At 50.3% G+C, this 16,342-nt stretch overlaps 1 protein-coding gene across 1 annotated transcript; it reads right to left on the bottom strand.

Annotated features, from left to right (window-relative positions):
* Positions 1-1,573: 1,573 nt before the first annotated feature.
* LOC102711853 (AAA-ATPase ASD, mitochondrial-like) lies at positions 1,574-4,064 on the bottom strand. Its single transcript, XM_040529851.1, has 3 exons — positions 4,053-4,064; positions 2,346-3,922; positions 1,574-1,821 (listed from the first exon to the last, which is right to left on the bottom strand). Exons 1-2 carry the CDS (start codon positions 4,062-4,064, stop codon positions 2,357-2,359), a joined length of 1,578 nt encoding a protein of 525 aa, XP_040385785.1. The 3' UTR covers positions 1,574-1,821; positions 2,346-2,356.
* Positions 4,065-16,342: the final 12,278 nt, after the last annotated feature.

Below are 16,342 nucleotides of genomic sequence, written 5' to 3'. Positions count from 1 at the left end.
GGAGGGCACAGGGACCAAGTTCCTGAGGCCGACCCGGGAACCCAAAGCCATTCCGAGGGCCCGGGGACCTAGGGTCCCGAGGCCTTCCTGGAGACCCGAGGCCATCCCGAGAGCCAAGGGACCCGAGGTCTGAAGGCCAATGTCTCAAGGCTATGTCGAGGTTCTAGGAACACAATGAATCCCAGGGTCGGGACCTGGGCAGTATGCATGTGTACGCTGGGTTTGAAGAGGAGTTGATTACGCTCAACGGTTGGATGACTTAATCACGCCTGGATCTGATCATTAAGGAATTAATATATGGTCGGTGAGGTAATGATCCACTAACTCCTAGCGCAAACCTCTCTCTCAAGATTTAAAAGAATGTCTGCACTTGTGCTACACATACGTCCTTCTTCCCCGATCCCACACACCCGCGCACCCGAGTGAGTGGAACGAGCAGGTCTTCGAAGCTCCGTCCGCTGGTATACCTACATGGGCAGGTGTGCGATCAAGTTTTTGGGGAGTGTTAGTTCGACGCGACTACTCTACACTTTTTGCTCCAGGCGATAGCTCCCTCGTGGCTCCAGGCGACAACTCTCTAGGCGATGACGTCCCCAATCCCGACGACGGCTCGCACGGCGATAGCTCCCTCGCGGTTCCAGGCGATGTGGCTCTAGGCGACGACGTTCCCGACCCCGACGGCTCCCTCGCAGCTCCAGGCGACATCGACCCTGACCCCGGTGACGGTTCCCTCATGTCTTGAGGGAACGACTTCATCAACATGTCCACCGACGACGATCTTGGTGTGCACGGCTCTGATGACGACGACGACGACAACAACAACGGCAACGGTGGAAGCGGTAGTAATGGTGGAAACAACAATACATCGACCAGACACATTTTCACGGTACGAATTATTTGATAATTCTATGCTAAATATGTTTATATTAGATACTCTTGCAGTAATTAGTATATTCATGTTTAGCATAGCCACAAGATCAATATTTGTATATGTCATGTTTAGTATTTTATTTCTCTAGATTAAAATTAATATACCGATTAATGACCATATTTCCAACCTGTCCAATCCCATCCTTATTAGTGTAAAACAATTACTGCACTTTAACATGAACATTATTCTCACTCCTATCCAGTTGTAAAACTTTTGCTCTATATCAGGAGAGCGAATGGGGAGGGAATCAAACGAGGTGTAGAGACAAGCTAGGTCCATAACCAATATTGTGGTAATGAAAAAGTGAAAGTTATTTTTTTTTTACAAATATGGAGTGGTTTTTGTGCGACTCTATACCTAATAAATACTCTACGTACCACGCAGCACGCTGTTTAGATACTTAATAAATACTGTACCAATTAATGTCCAATCTCTCGTGCACATAGCCTTATTAGGGCATTCCTAACCCAATGACTAGAATAGTGTCCATAACATTAAATAAGTTGTCATCTAGGATAAAAAATGATGTGGCAAGTGAATAAATGAGGAAAGAGAATAAAACCATGTCTTGCATGAGACATGGTTTCTACACAACATTCAAGATATCATATGAGATAAGTAACATTAAATTGAAGTATGGAATAATGGTGTTTGCATTGAAAGAGTAGTGTCTAGTACTAGTTTTTTGATGACGTAGAGTTTATGAAAACTATATCTAGTTCTATGGGTTGGGAATTTTCTTATTACCAAGTTGAATGGAAAAGCTGTAACAAGAAAGCTACAGTGGCTAAAATAGCGCAAAGGCGCAATCAGTAAACCGTCAAGCTTCATGATGAGCAGTCTGCTCAGATACGTGGCTTCCACCTCACGAGATCAGCTGCTCGATCCCACTGAAATATAAGGGCACAGAAATATATAATTGACCCATAATGTTTCACTTTTCATAAAAAATCCAAATGACATATTTAAAAATAAAAAATAATTTATTAATAGAAATTTTATATACATATTGCCAAGATAAGAAAATAAACTTCGATAAAAATAATTCTAAAATCAACTCTAAATTTAAGTTTTATCTTACAAGTATAAGTATAAGCGGAAACACAAAGTTGCGTAAACACTTGTATTCCCTTCGTTTTATAACGTAAGATGTTTGAATTTTTGCTGGTAATATTTGACCATTCATCTTATTCAAAAAATTATATAAATATCATTTATTTTGCTTGTGATTTACTTTATTATAAAAAGAACTTTAAGCACGACTTGTTATTTTTTATATTTGTACTAAATTTTTTAATAAGACGAATGATCAAACGTTGCAATCAGAAAAATCAAACATTTTACATTATGAACGGAGATATAGTAAATAACAGGCTACAATAGCCCAGTGGTGTTTTTGTGATCAGTTTGTCACCTTGCATGATGTTACAGTATATATTTGATGTCGCCATTGGCCTTGTCCGCTTCCGGTGACGTCGTTTCGTCCTTGCCTTCGTCTTTACCACCATTGGTGGCTGCCTGCGCCTTCGCTTTCGTCTCTTCCTCCTCCTCTTTCGCCGCCTTCGCTTCCGCTTCCTCCTTGAGTACCCTGTTCAGCGCCTCGACTAGACCTGCCAGGCACGCGTCAGGGTCCCTCTTCTTCGTCCTCGACATGGGCATCAGGTTCTCGGCCACGTCCGCCGGCGACATGTCGGCCTCCTCCAGCAGCCGCCCTATCTCGCCGAACAGCTCGTGCTGCTCGACGCCGAGGTAGTTCTTGGCCAGCACCCTGAACGCCTCGAAGCGGCAGTAGGACATCTCGATGTGGACGTCCATCCGGCCCCGCCGGATCAGCGCCGGGTCCAGCTTCTCCTTGTGGTTCGTCGTGAAGACGATGATCCGCTCGCCGCCGCACGCCGACCACAGCCCGTCGATGAAGTTGAGGAGCCCCGACAGCGTCACCTTGCTGCCGCTGTCGTCCCTGTCCGCGTCGGTCGGAAGCTTGGGCTTGTCGTCGCTGCCCTCGCCGCCGTCGTCCTTCCTGTCGCCGGAGGCCTCTTTGCGCTTGCCGGTGAGGTCGACGGAGCAGTCGATGTCCTCGATGACGATGATGGACTTGCCGGTGGTCTCGATGTAGAGCTTGCGCAGCTCGGTGTTGTTCTTGACGGCCGTGAGCTCGAGGTCGTAGACGTCGTAGTCGAGGAAGTTGGCCATGGCGGCGATCATGGTGGACTTGCCGGTGCCGGGGGGCCCGTGGAGCAGGTACCCTCGCTTCCAGGGCTTGCCGACCTTGGCATAGTAGTCCTTGCTGTCACGGAACGCCATGAGGTCGTCGACGACAGCGTCCTTCTGGCCGGGGTCCATGGCGAGCGTGTCGAACCTGGCCGGGTGCTCGAAGGGCACGTGGCTCCAGACGCCCTTCCCGCGGCGGTAGGGGTTCCAGCTGGTGCTGGCGTTGTTGGTGAAGAGGCGGCGCTGGCGGTTGCGGACGGTGACGGCGCGGCCCTCGGCGAGGACGTGGGGGAGGTAGCCGTCGAGGACGAGGTCGCGGTGGCGGCGGTGGAAGACGAGGCGGTAGAGGCGGCGCTCGTCCTCCCCGGGGTAGAAGCTGATGACCTTGCCGCCGCTGGACTTGGAGGACGGGTACCACCACACCGTGGCGCCGCGGAAACCGTCGGTGACCTCCTGCTCGTCGTCGACGGAGACCTGGACGCCCCTGGCGTCCCGGCCGAGGTCGGCCTTGAGCCTGCGTGCGCGGCAGGCGCAGGCGTGGCCGAGGTAGGCCTCGGCGGCGAGGAAGAACTCGCTGCGGCGGAACCGGTGGTCGCCGTACTCGGAGATGGTAACGTGGAGGTAGGGGCTGAGGCAGGAGGCGACCTTGTCGGCCATGGCGGCGAGCCAGTGGCGGAGGCCGGCGGGGACGTAGCTCTGCAGCTGCGGCCAGAGGAAGACGAGGCTCGCCAGCACCGACCACACCGCGCCCCACTTCTCCACCGTGCCCGCCATGGCTAGCTAGCTGCGGCCACCACTATAGTTGTGCATGCAGATGTGCAGTGCTGTGCAAGTTGCACCGGATATGTGTACATATAGAGAGGCACTGCTGGTTATATATAGCTAGCTAAGCTTCCTTCCTGCAGCTCACTTGAAGGGGCATTTAACTTTAAGGAGTTTATATATTTGTTATCCTAAGTGTCTATAATACGTGAGTCCAGAACCCACATAAATAGTTAATTATTCCCCACTTGAATACATGATGCGGGACCAGTTTTGCTATTGATTAATCGTTTCAAATTTTTGAATCCATCACTTGATAATATTAACCTTGGATCAGAGCAAGGAGGAGAAAATTAGGGAGAAGAAACCAGTGATGACTGACCAGTGACAGGACAGTGGCAGCGACAGTGATGACGATGTTCGCCTCTGATCTTAAAAAAAACCTACAGATTAATTAAGATTTTGGGATTAATTGAAGGTGGTAGGAGGGGTAGAGGACGGTAAGGATGACTTCAGAGAATGGAGGAAGGTGATGGGCCGGCGTTGAATGAGGGGGATAGATCTACCATATCGTTAAAAGGATAGGGTAGTGAAGGCATCTTAATAGTGGGGTGGGCACATCACCTCGATTAGGAAGGAAGAGATCGAAGGAAGAGGTGATACATCAGGGCTACGGTAGCGGCGGTAACGGAGGTGATGACGAGCTTGATTCATGGCTGCGAGCGGTGCGAGGCACGAGGAATAAATAATTAGATTATTGTTCGTGCACAAATCATTACTCAATTTATACCGTTTAAAATTTGGTCGATATTTATTTGTTTCCGATCTATTGATCAAGATATAGCGAGAACCGCCGTAAGAGATTTTTGTTTGATAGTAGTGTATTCCAGTCGGTCAACGACGTCAACGCGTAGCCAGTCAACGAAGAAGATATATTCGTACATTTTGATCGGACAATTGGATTTTTAGACGAATGAATCTCCGTAGGACTTGCAGCACGTGCGTTGCATAAACTGTTTATTGTAAATAGATTCCATAATATTCGTTTATACTTTTAAGCATCACAAATCCTATCTTTTTACTTATGTTTATGTTTAGAGACCAAAATTTTAATTTGGAAATATAAAATTTGATGTTGATTTAGAGTTTTTTATTATATTGTATTTCCTAGCATTTAGCTCATAAATAATATGTATATAAAAGTTTTACTTATAAATTATTTTTAATTCATTAATAAGTGGTTTTGTTTATGGTTGTAAAGAACTAAAAAAACTGGGGTCGTACTGTGTCTGTGGGTCAAGATGGTGACATTCATTTTTCTTAAACCATTTTCTAAACTACTCGATGACTTTTTCTGAAAAATATATATATATCAAAAGTTGCTTTAAAAAATAAAATTAATCTATTTTAACTTTAAAATACTACTCAATTAATCATTTTATTATGTATTTTCTTTCCTCTTTTTGTTTCGCCCCTCTCAAACATAGCCTTAATCTACTGACTAGTTTATGATCTAAAATCAATCTGCGGTTAAACCCTATTAAGTAACAAAAACTAATGATACATTAATTTATAAAGTGGGTAAACAGTACAATCTATCTGAGTATTGATATGACCTTACAACATGTCCGTTTTATGTGACTATCAATGGAAACAAGACTAAGATCGAGCAATTTTTATAATAGAGTGGATACCGTATCTAATTTTGTCTACGTAAGTAATTTGTTAATTAACACATAACATACGCAATATATCAGCTCTACACTACTGTCACGTCCAGAAATTTATACCAAATTTCTGAACAATGGCATGTATTAAATATCGGTCCAGGAAATAGCCCGAAGACACACTATGACAAATTAATACACAGTTCCACGACTTAAAAACAAATAAAAAAATTATCTATCGAAATACAGCGAAAAAAAGGAAAACAAGACCAGAACCATCTAATCTTCAGCTTCAGCTGGCGATGACGGCTCCACACCACAGACATTCTCGACGGCGGACTGAACCTCACTTCAACCTTAGGAACCACCTTCTTCTGACTTCTGACTCAGGCTCTGGCACTTGTTCTGGTGGGAAAAAATTAAGCAAGACTGAGTACAAACCACTGTACTCAACAAGTAACACCCAAGAGAGGAAGAATAATGAATGCAATTCGATACAAGATAGGCTAAGGTTAAATTTGCATGAAGGCGGCAGTAATTTAGCAAAACAGTAGAATGAAATAGACTGAATAAAAAGTAAAGTAAGCATTTAAAATAATCATCCACTGTCCAAAGTTACACCACGTTGCAACAGGCCCAAACCACTATCGAACGTTACACCACATAGTGACAGGGTCAACCCTCTGCCCAACGTTACACCATGTTGATAGACCCAAACCACTACCAGTGTTACACCACATTGCGCACGATCAAACCAATTCCAAGTTCATCAAGTTATTAAAAGGTTCACTAATCCCAGTGAATCTGTAAGTTTGCCCCATAACCGTGGGCACGGCTATTCGAATAGTTTTACTCTATAGAGGTGTACAACTTTACCCACAAGACATGGCTCCCAAGTATGTTACCATGCCCCAACGTATCACTACGATACCTCAGTACAGAAACCATGATAAGACATTTCACCTAACCCTCCCTAGACAATCGCACCACACTTCAGGTTTTTCCTCCTCCTTTACACCAAGTCGGGCAGCCCCCTCTTGTGCCTAGCTGAATCCAGAAGTAGCATAGGACCATTGTTACACCACGATTCCCATCCATACTCCATCATGCACACCCTTGCCTGGGTACGTCAAATAGGGACAAGTTAGACTACAAGTCTCCCCGTTGCCCACTCTGGCTTGTGGTTAGTACGTGTAAGACTTCCAGAGTTTTCTGAGACCCGGTCCTTAATTGCTAGGGCACGACTCTAAAAACCATGCACCCACAACCCACCATAAGCAATATTTTAGGCATTAATCCCCATAGGGAAATTAACCATGATCACAACCATTAAAGGTCTATCAAAGTCTAACAGTAATTAAATGATAATTGGTGAGCTAGTTAAACTAAGCATGGCTAAGCATTGACTAACCCTAATTCTATTCAAATTAACCCTAGGATGACAATAATAATGAGTGCGAATCAACGGGTATAAATAAGGGTAATTGCCCACTAGATAAATAAAATAAATAGATTAAAACAATGCATGTTTGAATGTAAAGCGGGGGAATTTTATAATCATGGGATCAATATGATCAAAGAAGGGTGCCACTTGCCTTGCTTAGACCCACGAGGAACTTCGGCGACGACTTTGAGAACGAACGGCGCTTCGACGGGGTCAAAACCTATGACAAACACGGTAAAACAAGCAAAAACAGACTATAAAACTACTGAAATAGAGAAAGAAACTATTTTTAATGGATTCTTGACATTTTTCTTGATTTACTGAAACTTGAATGGGCCTAAACGGAGACTAGATGAATTAGTTATGAATTTTAGAAGTTTTCTAGGTTTTTAGCTAAATAGAAAAGTCCTAAATCAATTATTGCGTAATTAATGGGGCGCTGACGTCAGCGGGGAGAGAGGAGGGGTGGCGCCGACAGGTGGGGGCCACCTGTCGGTGGGAGAGAGGGGTAGATGGGAGGCTGACACGCGGGCCCGGGGAGGAGAGAGAGGAGGGGAGAGGGGTTCGGCTGGGAGAGGAGGGAAGCAGCGGCCGACCGAGCGGGCGACGGCGGGGACGAGCAGCGGCAACGTCCAAGGCAACTCGCGCGGCAGCGGCGGCGACGGCGCGACGGCCGGCGACGGAGACGGCGACAACGCCGAGAGAAGGGCGGCGTCGGCTCAGGGAGGGCGATGTCGGCGATGCGACAGGAGGGCGGCGGCACTCCGGCGACGACAAGGTTGCGTCGGCGACGGCGAGTCGGGGATGACGGCGAGCAGGGGGGGCGGCAATGTCCAAGGCGCGACACGCGCGTGGCGGCGGCGGTGGCCTCGGTGGCATCCCGCGGAGAGGAAAAGAGGGGAAGAGGGGTGCGGCGACGGCTTACCGGCGACGGGGACGGGGACGGCGGCGGCAAGTCGGCAAGACGACGGGACGGGTGGTGACGGCCGGCAGCGAGCGAGAACAGCGGCGGTTCGCGAGATCGATCGGCAACGGCGACGTTGGGCACGACGGTGGCTCGGACGGGTGGAGAAAAAGGGTGGGTGGCGGCGCGAGGCGATGTGGTATTTATGACGTGGGGTGGTGCGGCTAGGGCAGGGAGGTGGTTGGAGACCGAGTCAGCGACGAGGCGGATTCGGCGGCGGAGGTTTTCGCCACGTCGGGCGATGGCGCGAGGAGACTAGGGCGAAGGCGGGTTCAGCCGGCGCGGTCGCTGACAGGCGGGGCCCGCCTATCAGCGGCGCAAGGGAGGAGGGAGGTGGCGGTGGACTTGGCGCGCGACGCGGGCGACGCTGGGCTAAGGCGGCCCAGGAGGAGGAGGGGGAGTGCGCGTGGAGGGGAGGAGGTCGGCTCGGCTGGGCCGGCCTGGAGGAGGGGAGCTGGGCCGGCTCGGCTAGGCCGGTGGCCTGCTGGCCGGGAGAGGCGATGGGGATTTTGAACGCGGGTTGGGCCGCAGCTCGGGAAATTGCGAACAGGACGTGTATTCGCATGACAGAACCGAAACGTGCACAGATCAAAGATTCGCACGACGAATTAGATCCGAAACGCGAAACCGTGAACTGTTAGCGGAATAACGACAGGAATTAACGACCCGTTAAATTGAGATTTAATGACTCGCTAAACTAGAATTAGACGATTTTAACGTAAAATCAATCTACACATGCTAAATTGAAGTCCGCAATGTAGATCAATCTCACGCTAGCTAATAGATTGGAAAATCTGAGCAATTAAACATTAGATCAAAGTTAGATTGATTCGCAAGAGTAAAATATATGCGAACCTAAGATTTGGTGGAGAGATCGGCTAGGAAACCTAAACAATTAAACGGTAGATTAAAATAGATTGATTCGCATGAGTAAAATGTATGCAAACCTGAGATTCGGTGGAATAGATCGGATTGGGCTGCTGTGAACAGGGAGCAACCAGTCTGCTGAACAGAGGCGGCGCTCGACAGGAGCAGCGGCTCGTCTAGCGCAAGGCAGGGGCAAAAACCCGGGCGAAAACAACGTTTCGCACACCTGCGGGGGCTGGTGGCAGGGGCGTCTAGCAGCAGCAGCAGGGGTGACGAATTTTGAGAGGAATTGGCGAGCGGCTGTTTGATGTTCGGCAAGGGCACAACAGGGACGTGCAGCAGGGATGATCGGATGAGGAGATGGGCAGCAGGGGCACAGCAAGGCTGTCACACCCGGAGTTTCGTCCTAAGCCTAAATCGTAAAAAGGAATCCGTAAATAACAATTGGCTTAATTAACTCAGGAAAAATCCCTCTAAAAGGATTAATTCACTTAAATCGAGGCTCGCAAATCGACTAACAGGATTTAAATTCAAATTGCAGAAGTATAAAATTCGGCCAAACAAATTAATTTAAAACTCGGCAAAAGTGGGGTTTTCCTTTTTCTCTCCTTTTTCCTTTCTTTTTCCCTTCCTTCTCAAATTGGGCCGAAGTCCAATTTTCCTCCCTCTCTCTTTTTCCTTTTTCTCTCTCCTTTTCTTTTCCTTCCCGGGCCGGCCCAGCCGAGCCGGCCCATCCTCCTCCTCGGCCGGCCCAGCCGACCGGCCTCCCTCCGCCCGCCACCGCGCGCTCCGCCTGGGCCGCCGCTCGGCCCAGCTAGCCGCTCGCCCGCGCCGCGAGTCCGCGTCGCCTCCCTCCTCTCTCCCGCGCCACTGACAGGTGGGGCCCACCCGTCAGTGACTGTTTCGCGCCCGCGCCCGCGCCGCGCCGCGTCCGAGCCGAACTCCGCCGCCGCGCCGCAACCACCGCCGCCGCATCCGCCGCCGCCGAGACCGCATCGTCGCCGACTCGGTCTCCAACCTCCGCCCGCCCTAGCCGGTCGCCGCCACCCTATAAATCCCCTCCGCCGCCGCGCCGTCGCTCGCTTTCCATCGTCGCTCGAGCCGCCGCCGCGCTGCCGCCGTTCGCCGCCACCGCGCAATCTCGTCGCCCGTCGCCGGTCGTCGCCGCTCTGTTGCGTCACCACCTCCGTCCCTCTGTCGCCGACTTGTTGCCGCCCTCGCCGTCACCAGGGAGCCTCCTCGGCGCCGCGCGTTCCCTCGTCGCCCGGCCGCCGCCGCGTCTCGCCCGTCGCTGCCGCCGATCGATCTCCACCACCACCACCGATCTCCCGCCGCCGCCCGCGTCGCCACCTTCGCCTCGGTCTCGCCGACCCGTCCGCACCCTCACCGCCGCCGGTGAGCCTCCGCACCCACCTCCCCTCTTTCTCCCCCTTTCCGGCCGACCGCCGCCGAGTCGCGTGCCGTCGCCGGACGAGGCCGAAGCCCGCCGCTCCCGTCGGTCACCGCGGTCGTCGTCGCCTCCGCGTCGCCGACGTCTGGCCGCCGTCTCTTGCGCCCACGTGTGCCGCGCTGCCGCCGCTCGCCAGTCGCCGTCGCCGCTGTTCTGCCGGGTTGCGCCCGTGCGTCGCCGCCCCGGTCGTCGTCGCCGTCGCGCCGTCGCCGCTCGCTGGTCGTCGCCGTCGCGTCGCCGTCGCCGTGCGCCGCCGCCGCCGCGTCGCCCGCCGCTCCTGCCGGTCGCCGCCGTCCGCCGAGCCGCGCGTTCGGTCCCCAGCTCTCTGTTCCCTCTCGCTGACGAGTGGGTCCCACCCGTCAGTCGCTCCTCGCGCCCGCCTCCTCTCTCCTCCCGTGGGTCCCGCGTGTCAGTCTCTGTTTCCCTCTCTCTCTCACCGACAGGTGGTCCCCACCTGTCAGCCGTCAGTACCCTCTCTCCTCGCTGACGTCAGCAGCCCCATTAATTGCGCAATAATTGATTTAGGACTTTTCTGTTTAGCTAAAAAACCCAGAAAACTTCTAAAATTCATAAGTAATTCATCTAGTCTCCGTTTAGGTCCATTCAAATTTCATTAAATTCATAAAAATATCAAGAATCCATTAAAAATAGTTTCTTTTGCTGTTTCAGTAGAGTTTGTGCCTGTTTTATTTATTTTTGTGCTTTGTCGCTTAGATTCGGACCCCGCCGAAGAGCCGGTTTACTTCGAGATCGTCGCCGAAGTTCCCCAAGGGCCAGAGCAAGGCAAGTGACACTCATCCTTGAACATATTGAACCCATTATTGCAAATTCCCCGCTTTATTATTTCAAATATGCATTGTTTTAATTAAAGTACTTACTTTATGCTATTTTCGGGTAAACCTTATTATTATGCCGTTGTTTATCCAACTTTGTTCATTGCTGGACCAGGGGTAACTTGATTAGAGTCAGGCCTAGGTTAATGCTTAGCCATGCTTAGAACAAATAGCTCATGGGATCACATATAATTATGCTTAGTTCTGAATAGCCGAGATAATGATTCACTACCCGGTTCGGGTTAATGTCAACTAAAATATTGATAATGGTGGGCTGTGGGTGCATGGTTTTGAGAGTCGCACCCATGGCGATTAAGGACCGGTTCACGGGAAACCCTGGAAGTAAATAAGTGCTAACCACATGCCGAAATGGGTAAGGTGGGATTTGAAGCATGACTTCGAACTATTTGACGTACCCAGGCAAGGGTAGGCGTGATGGAGTATGGACGGGCAATCGTGGTGTAACGAAAGCTTCTCCTGCTTCCGGATCTACTGAGGCACAAGAGGGGACTGCCCGACTTGGTGTAAAGGAGGGGGTGAAACCTGAAGTGTGGTACGATTAAATAGGGAGGGTTGTGTAACGGGTCCTATCACGGTCTCCTTTCCGGTATGCCGTGGTGGTATGTCGGCGCACGTTCAAGTGTAGTGGAGTCGTGTCTTGTGGGTACAGTAGTACACCTCTGATCAGAGTATAAACTATTCGAATAGCCGTGCCCACGGTTACGGGCGAACTCCCAGCTTCACTGTGATTAGTGAACCCTAATAACTTGAGTAAAATCTGGTATCACTTGGGACTACTGCAACGTGGTGTAACGTTGAGTAGTGGTTGGGCCTGTCGCAACGTGGTGTAACGTTGGACAGTGTTATGGTATTTTACAACTGTTTACCTATTTATGCTTCACTGTATTTAATTACCTTTATTTCTTTCAGTCTCTGTTATTTATTTAAATTGCTGCTTTATCGCAACTAACCCGAGCCTGTCCTTGCTAACCCCTATGCATCATTCGTTTTCCCCTTGTCCGTGTTACTTGTTGAGTACGGTGGTTTGTACTCAGCCTTGCTTAACTTTCCCAACCCAGAGCTAGAAGCAGAGTCCGATGGAGGTGCCTCTCAGGAGTGAGCTGTTCCGCCGTCGAAGTGTTGCCTGTGGACTGGAGCCGTACCCGCTGGAGCTAGTCTACCCCTTTGTTTTTCTTTCCGCTGCATTTCCGCTAGAATAAGTGTAATTTTCAGTTGTTTCTAAGAACGATGGTTATGTAATCAACATTGTCTTTTTGTGTACCCTGGCTGGTCCTGGACAGGGATTTAATACACAATTAAGTTCAGAAATTCGTGTGAGGAATTTCTGGGCGTGACAAGTTGGTATCAGAGCCAGGTTTGACCGTAGGATCAGCCCAATGGAAACCCTAAGAGCCCTCTGCTTTTCATGTTTGTGCATAGTTTGCGAAAGTGGGAGTGTTTTGAAAATGGGTTAGTGCTTTTCAAAAGCGTGAGTGATTTAAAAAGACAAAACCCCTTTTGTTGAAAAGCGTGAGTAAATCGATTTACGGGTAAAACTTTATTTACTTTTTTTCTTTTATGATTTATTTATCTTGAAATAAAATTTTGCATCTATTGATTCCAAATCCTTGTGTTCTTTAGATGGCTGACCACCCTTTGTACCATCGTGGAAACGGAATGACTGGATTCGTGGCAGAGTTGGCAAGAGTCTCGTTCACCGCAGGATACCCCTATGAGCCGGAGTACACCACGGTCCATCCTCTTGAAGGCGAGTTTCCCCACCGAGTAAGATTGGAGCTACATGGAATCCCCGGTTTTCTCCCTAACTTGGAAGCAGAAGGAGCTGGAGGATCACATGAGCATGCCTGCCAGGAAGCTGCCTACAGTCTGATGACAACGCTCAGGGCCAGGCATGACCTGACGTTTCGGCATTCGGCTTACCGGTATCACCCTGGTCGTGGACCCAATTCCATGGTCAGTAGGTTTCGGTCTGCCCGAAGTGAGCAAGACCCTACCTTCGGTAGGATGTGCACGGTGCTGCAGGGCCTCGACCAGATGCATCACGACCTCCACGAAGCGTCCAAGGCTCTGAACGACGCCAAGCTCACCCAGATCGTTCGTCTGCAAGATGAGGTCGACCACTTGAAGAAGGAGAACGCCAGGCTCAAAGGACTCCCAGAGCCCGGAGGTGCAAGGTGTCGCACGACGGCAAGGAAGCGAACCCGTGGACCGCCGAGAGTTCAGTCTTACCCCGGTGCCCCGGATGAACCAGGACCCCTGATGCAGATGGTGCCAACCTCTCCGACCCCGGTGCCCGAGGAAGGTGTCTCCCCGTTTACCGCAGCAAGGAACCGCAACAGGGTCGTCACGGTCTCTAGCAGCAGTGAGTCCGCTTCTGGTGAAGACGAAGATGGTCTCCCTAGCAACTCAAGAAGCCGCTCTGAAGACGAGGAAGAAGATCCGTCCCCTGTCGTCGATCGTCGCTCCCCTTCCGTGCCCTAGACGCCGCCCTTAGCTTCGTTTTAGTCGTTGTGTGCTAGCTTTGGTGTGTTAGGTTTGCTTCGCTTGGGGCTAGTGGTGAACCATAGCAGTAGTGGGGTTATGGTTGTACCGCCAGGAGTTGTGTGGTTTTTAAGTGTGTTTCTTAAGCAAGACAATTACAGTTCACTAATTAAATAAAGCCCCTGTTTGCTTAGTCGTTTCTTTTTCTTCTTTCTCTTTCTGTTCCTCCCGCCCCGCAGATGGTGAACACCCGCCACGGCAACCGCGACACCGACCAGTCCAGCACCGGAGGACCGCCCCCGCCGCCCCCGCCGCCCCCACTAGAGAACCCGTCGCTTGCCCAGGTTCTTGCTAACCAGACGCAGATGCTCTCTTGGATGATGCAGCAGATGCAACAGCAACAGCAGCAGCACCAACAACTGCTACAGCAGCTTCTAAATCAAAGTCAGAATAACCAGCAACAGCAGGGACCACCCCCAGTGCAGTCCAAGTTACCGGAGTTCCTCCGCGTCCGTCCCCCCAACTTTCTCAAGCACCACCAACCCCATGGAGGCAAGTGATTGGCTCCATGCTATCGAGAAGAAGCTCAACTTATTGCAGTGCACTGACCAAGAGAAGGTTTCCTTCGCCGCACATCAACTGATGGGTCCCGCCTCCGCTTGGTGGGATAATTTCCTGGCTACCCGCACTGCTACCACAGAAGTGACTTGGGCGGAGTTCTGTCTTAACTTCCGCAAGGCCCATATCCCTGACGGGATAGTCACCCAGAAGAAGCGTGAGTTCCGCGCTCTGCAGCAAGGTACCAAGACAGTGACAGAGTACCTTCATGAGTTCAATCGCCTAGCGCGATACGCTCCCGAGGATGTCCGCACCGACGCCGAAAGGCAAGAAAAGTTCCTCGGAGGCTTGGATGAGGAACTGAAGAAGCAGTTGCTTTCGGGCGACTATGCTGATTTTGAGAAACTAGTGGACAAGGCCATCCGTCAAGAGGACCAGCACCTCCAGATGGACAAGAAGAGGAAGGCTTCGCAGTTCAGGTCTAACCAGCCGCCTCCTCAGAAGCCCCGATTCCACACCGGCCCCTATCCTTCGAATCAGCAGCACGGGCAATCAACCTTCATTGTCCGCCAACATCGTCCTTACAATCCCAACAACTTCTCCAGTGGTTCGTCCCAGCGTGCTCCTACTCAGCGTACTCTTCCTGCACCAGCTCCCCGGCAACAAAATGCTCCTCCACCGACAGCTCAACCTCCTCCAGCCAGGAAGGATGCAGGTGCAAAGCCTGGGGTGTGCTACAACTGTGGCGACCCAGGTCACTTTGCTGACAAGTGCCCGAAGCCGAAACGCGGTGGGCAAAGGTTTGTGCAAGCTCGCGTGAATCACGTCACCGCCGAAGAAGCACAGGCTGCGCCAGAAGTAATACTGGGTACGTTTCCTGTCAACTCCGTACCTGCTACAGTACTTTTTGATTCTGGTGCTACACACTCGTTTATTTCAAGGAAGTTTGTGGGAATGCTTGGGTTAAAAAGGGAAAAGTTAAGAGACCCGGTGCGGGTTAACACTCCAGGGCATAGTATGTTCTCGGACCTTTATAGCCCTGTTGTGCCCATAGAAATCCAAGGGACACCCTTTCTAGCCAATCTCATCCTTCTCGAATCTAAAGACCTAGATGTCATTTTGGGAATGGACTGGCTTACCAAGCATCAAGGAGTGATTGATTGTGCCAAGCGTACAGTCACCTTGACCAGCGAAGAAGGTAAAGTGGTGACTTATCAGTCGCTGGAGTCAGTGTCAACCAGGACTTGTTTAAATCAGATGGAAGCCGAAGAACAACCCTCGGAAAAAGACAAAGACCCAAAGAAGTTGGAAGACATACCAGTGGTTTGTGAGTATCCAGAGGTGTTTCCAGATGATCTCACAACGATGCCGCCAGAAAGAGAGATCGAGTTCCGTATCGACTTGGTACCCGGAACCGCTCCGATCTATAAGAGACCCTATAGGATGGCCGCCAATGAAATGGCAGAAGTGAAGAAGCAAGTGGATGAACAGCTTCAGAAAGGTTACATCCGACCGAGTACCTCGCCTTGGGGTGCCCCGGTTATTTTTGTTGAGAAGAAGGACAAAACTAAGAGAATGTGTGTGGACTATCGTGCTTTGAACGATGTCACTATCAAGAATAAGTATCCTCTGCCAAGGATTGATGACCTATTTGATCAGTTGAAGGGAGCCAGAGTTTTCTCCAAGATCGATTTGAGATCAGGGTATCACCAGTTGAGAATTCGGGAAGAAGATATCCCTAAGACGGCATTCACTACTCGCTATGGCTTGTATGAGTGTACGGTAATGTCGTTTGGACTTACTAATGCCCCGGCATTCTTCATGAATCTCATGAATAAGGTGTTCATGGAATACCTGGATAAGTTTGTGGTTGTCTTCATCGACGACATTCTTATCTACTCCAAGTCAGAAGAAGAGCACGAGCAACATTTGTGGATTGTGCTAGAAACGCTAAGAGAACACCAGTTGTATGCCAAGTTCAGCAAGTGTGATTTTTGGCTGCATGAAGTGAAGTTCCTTGGCCATGTGATCAATGCCCAAGGTGTAGCCGTAGACCCCAGTAATGTGGAGTCAGTGATCAAGTGGACCCCGCCTAAGACGGTTTCCCAAATCAGGAGTTTCTTAGGACTTGCGGGCTATTACCGCCGGTTCAT

This window comes from Oryza brachyantha, chromosome 12 (assembly GCF_000231095.2).
Source record: "Oryza brachyantha chromosome 12, ObraRS2, whole genome shotgun sequence".
NCBI lineage: Eukaryota > Viridiplantae > Streptophyta > Magnoliopsida > Poales > Poaceae > Oryza > Oryza brachyantha.
This window is presented reverse-complemented; position numbering and strand designations above follow the sequence as displayed.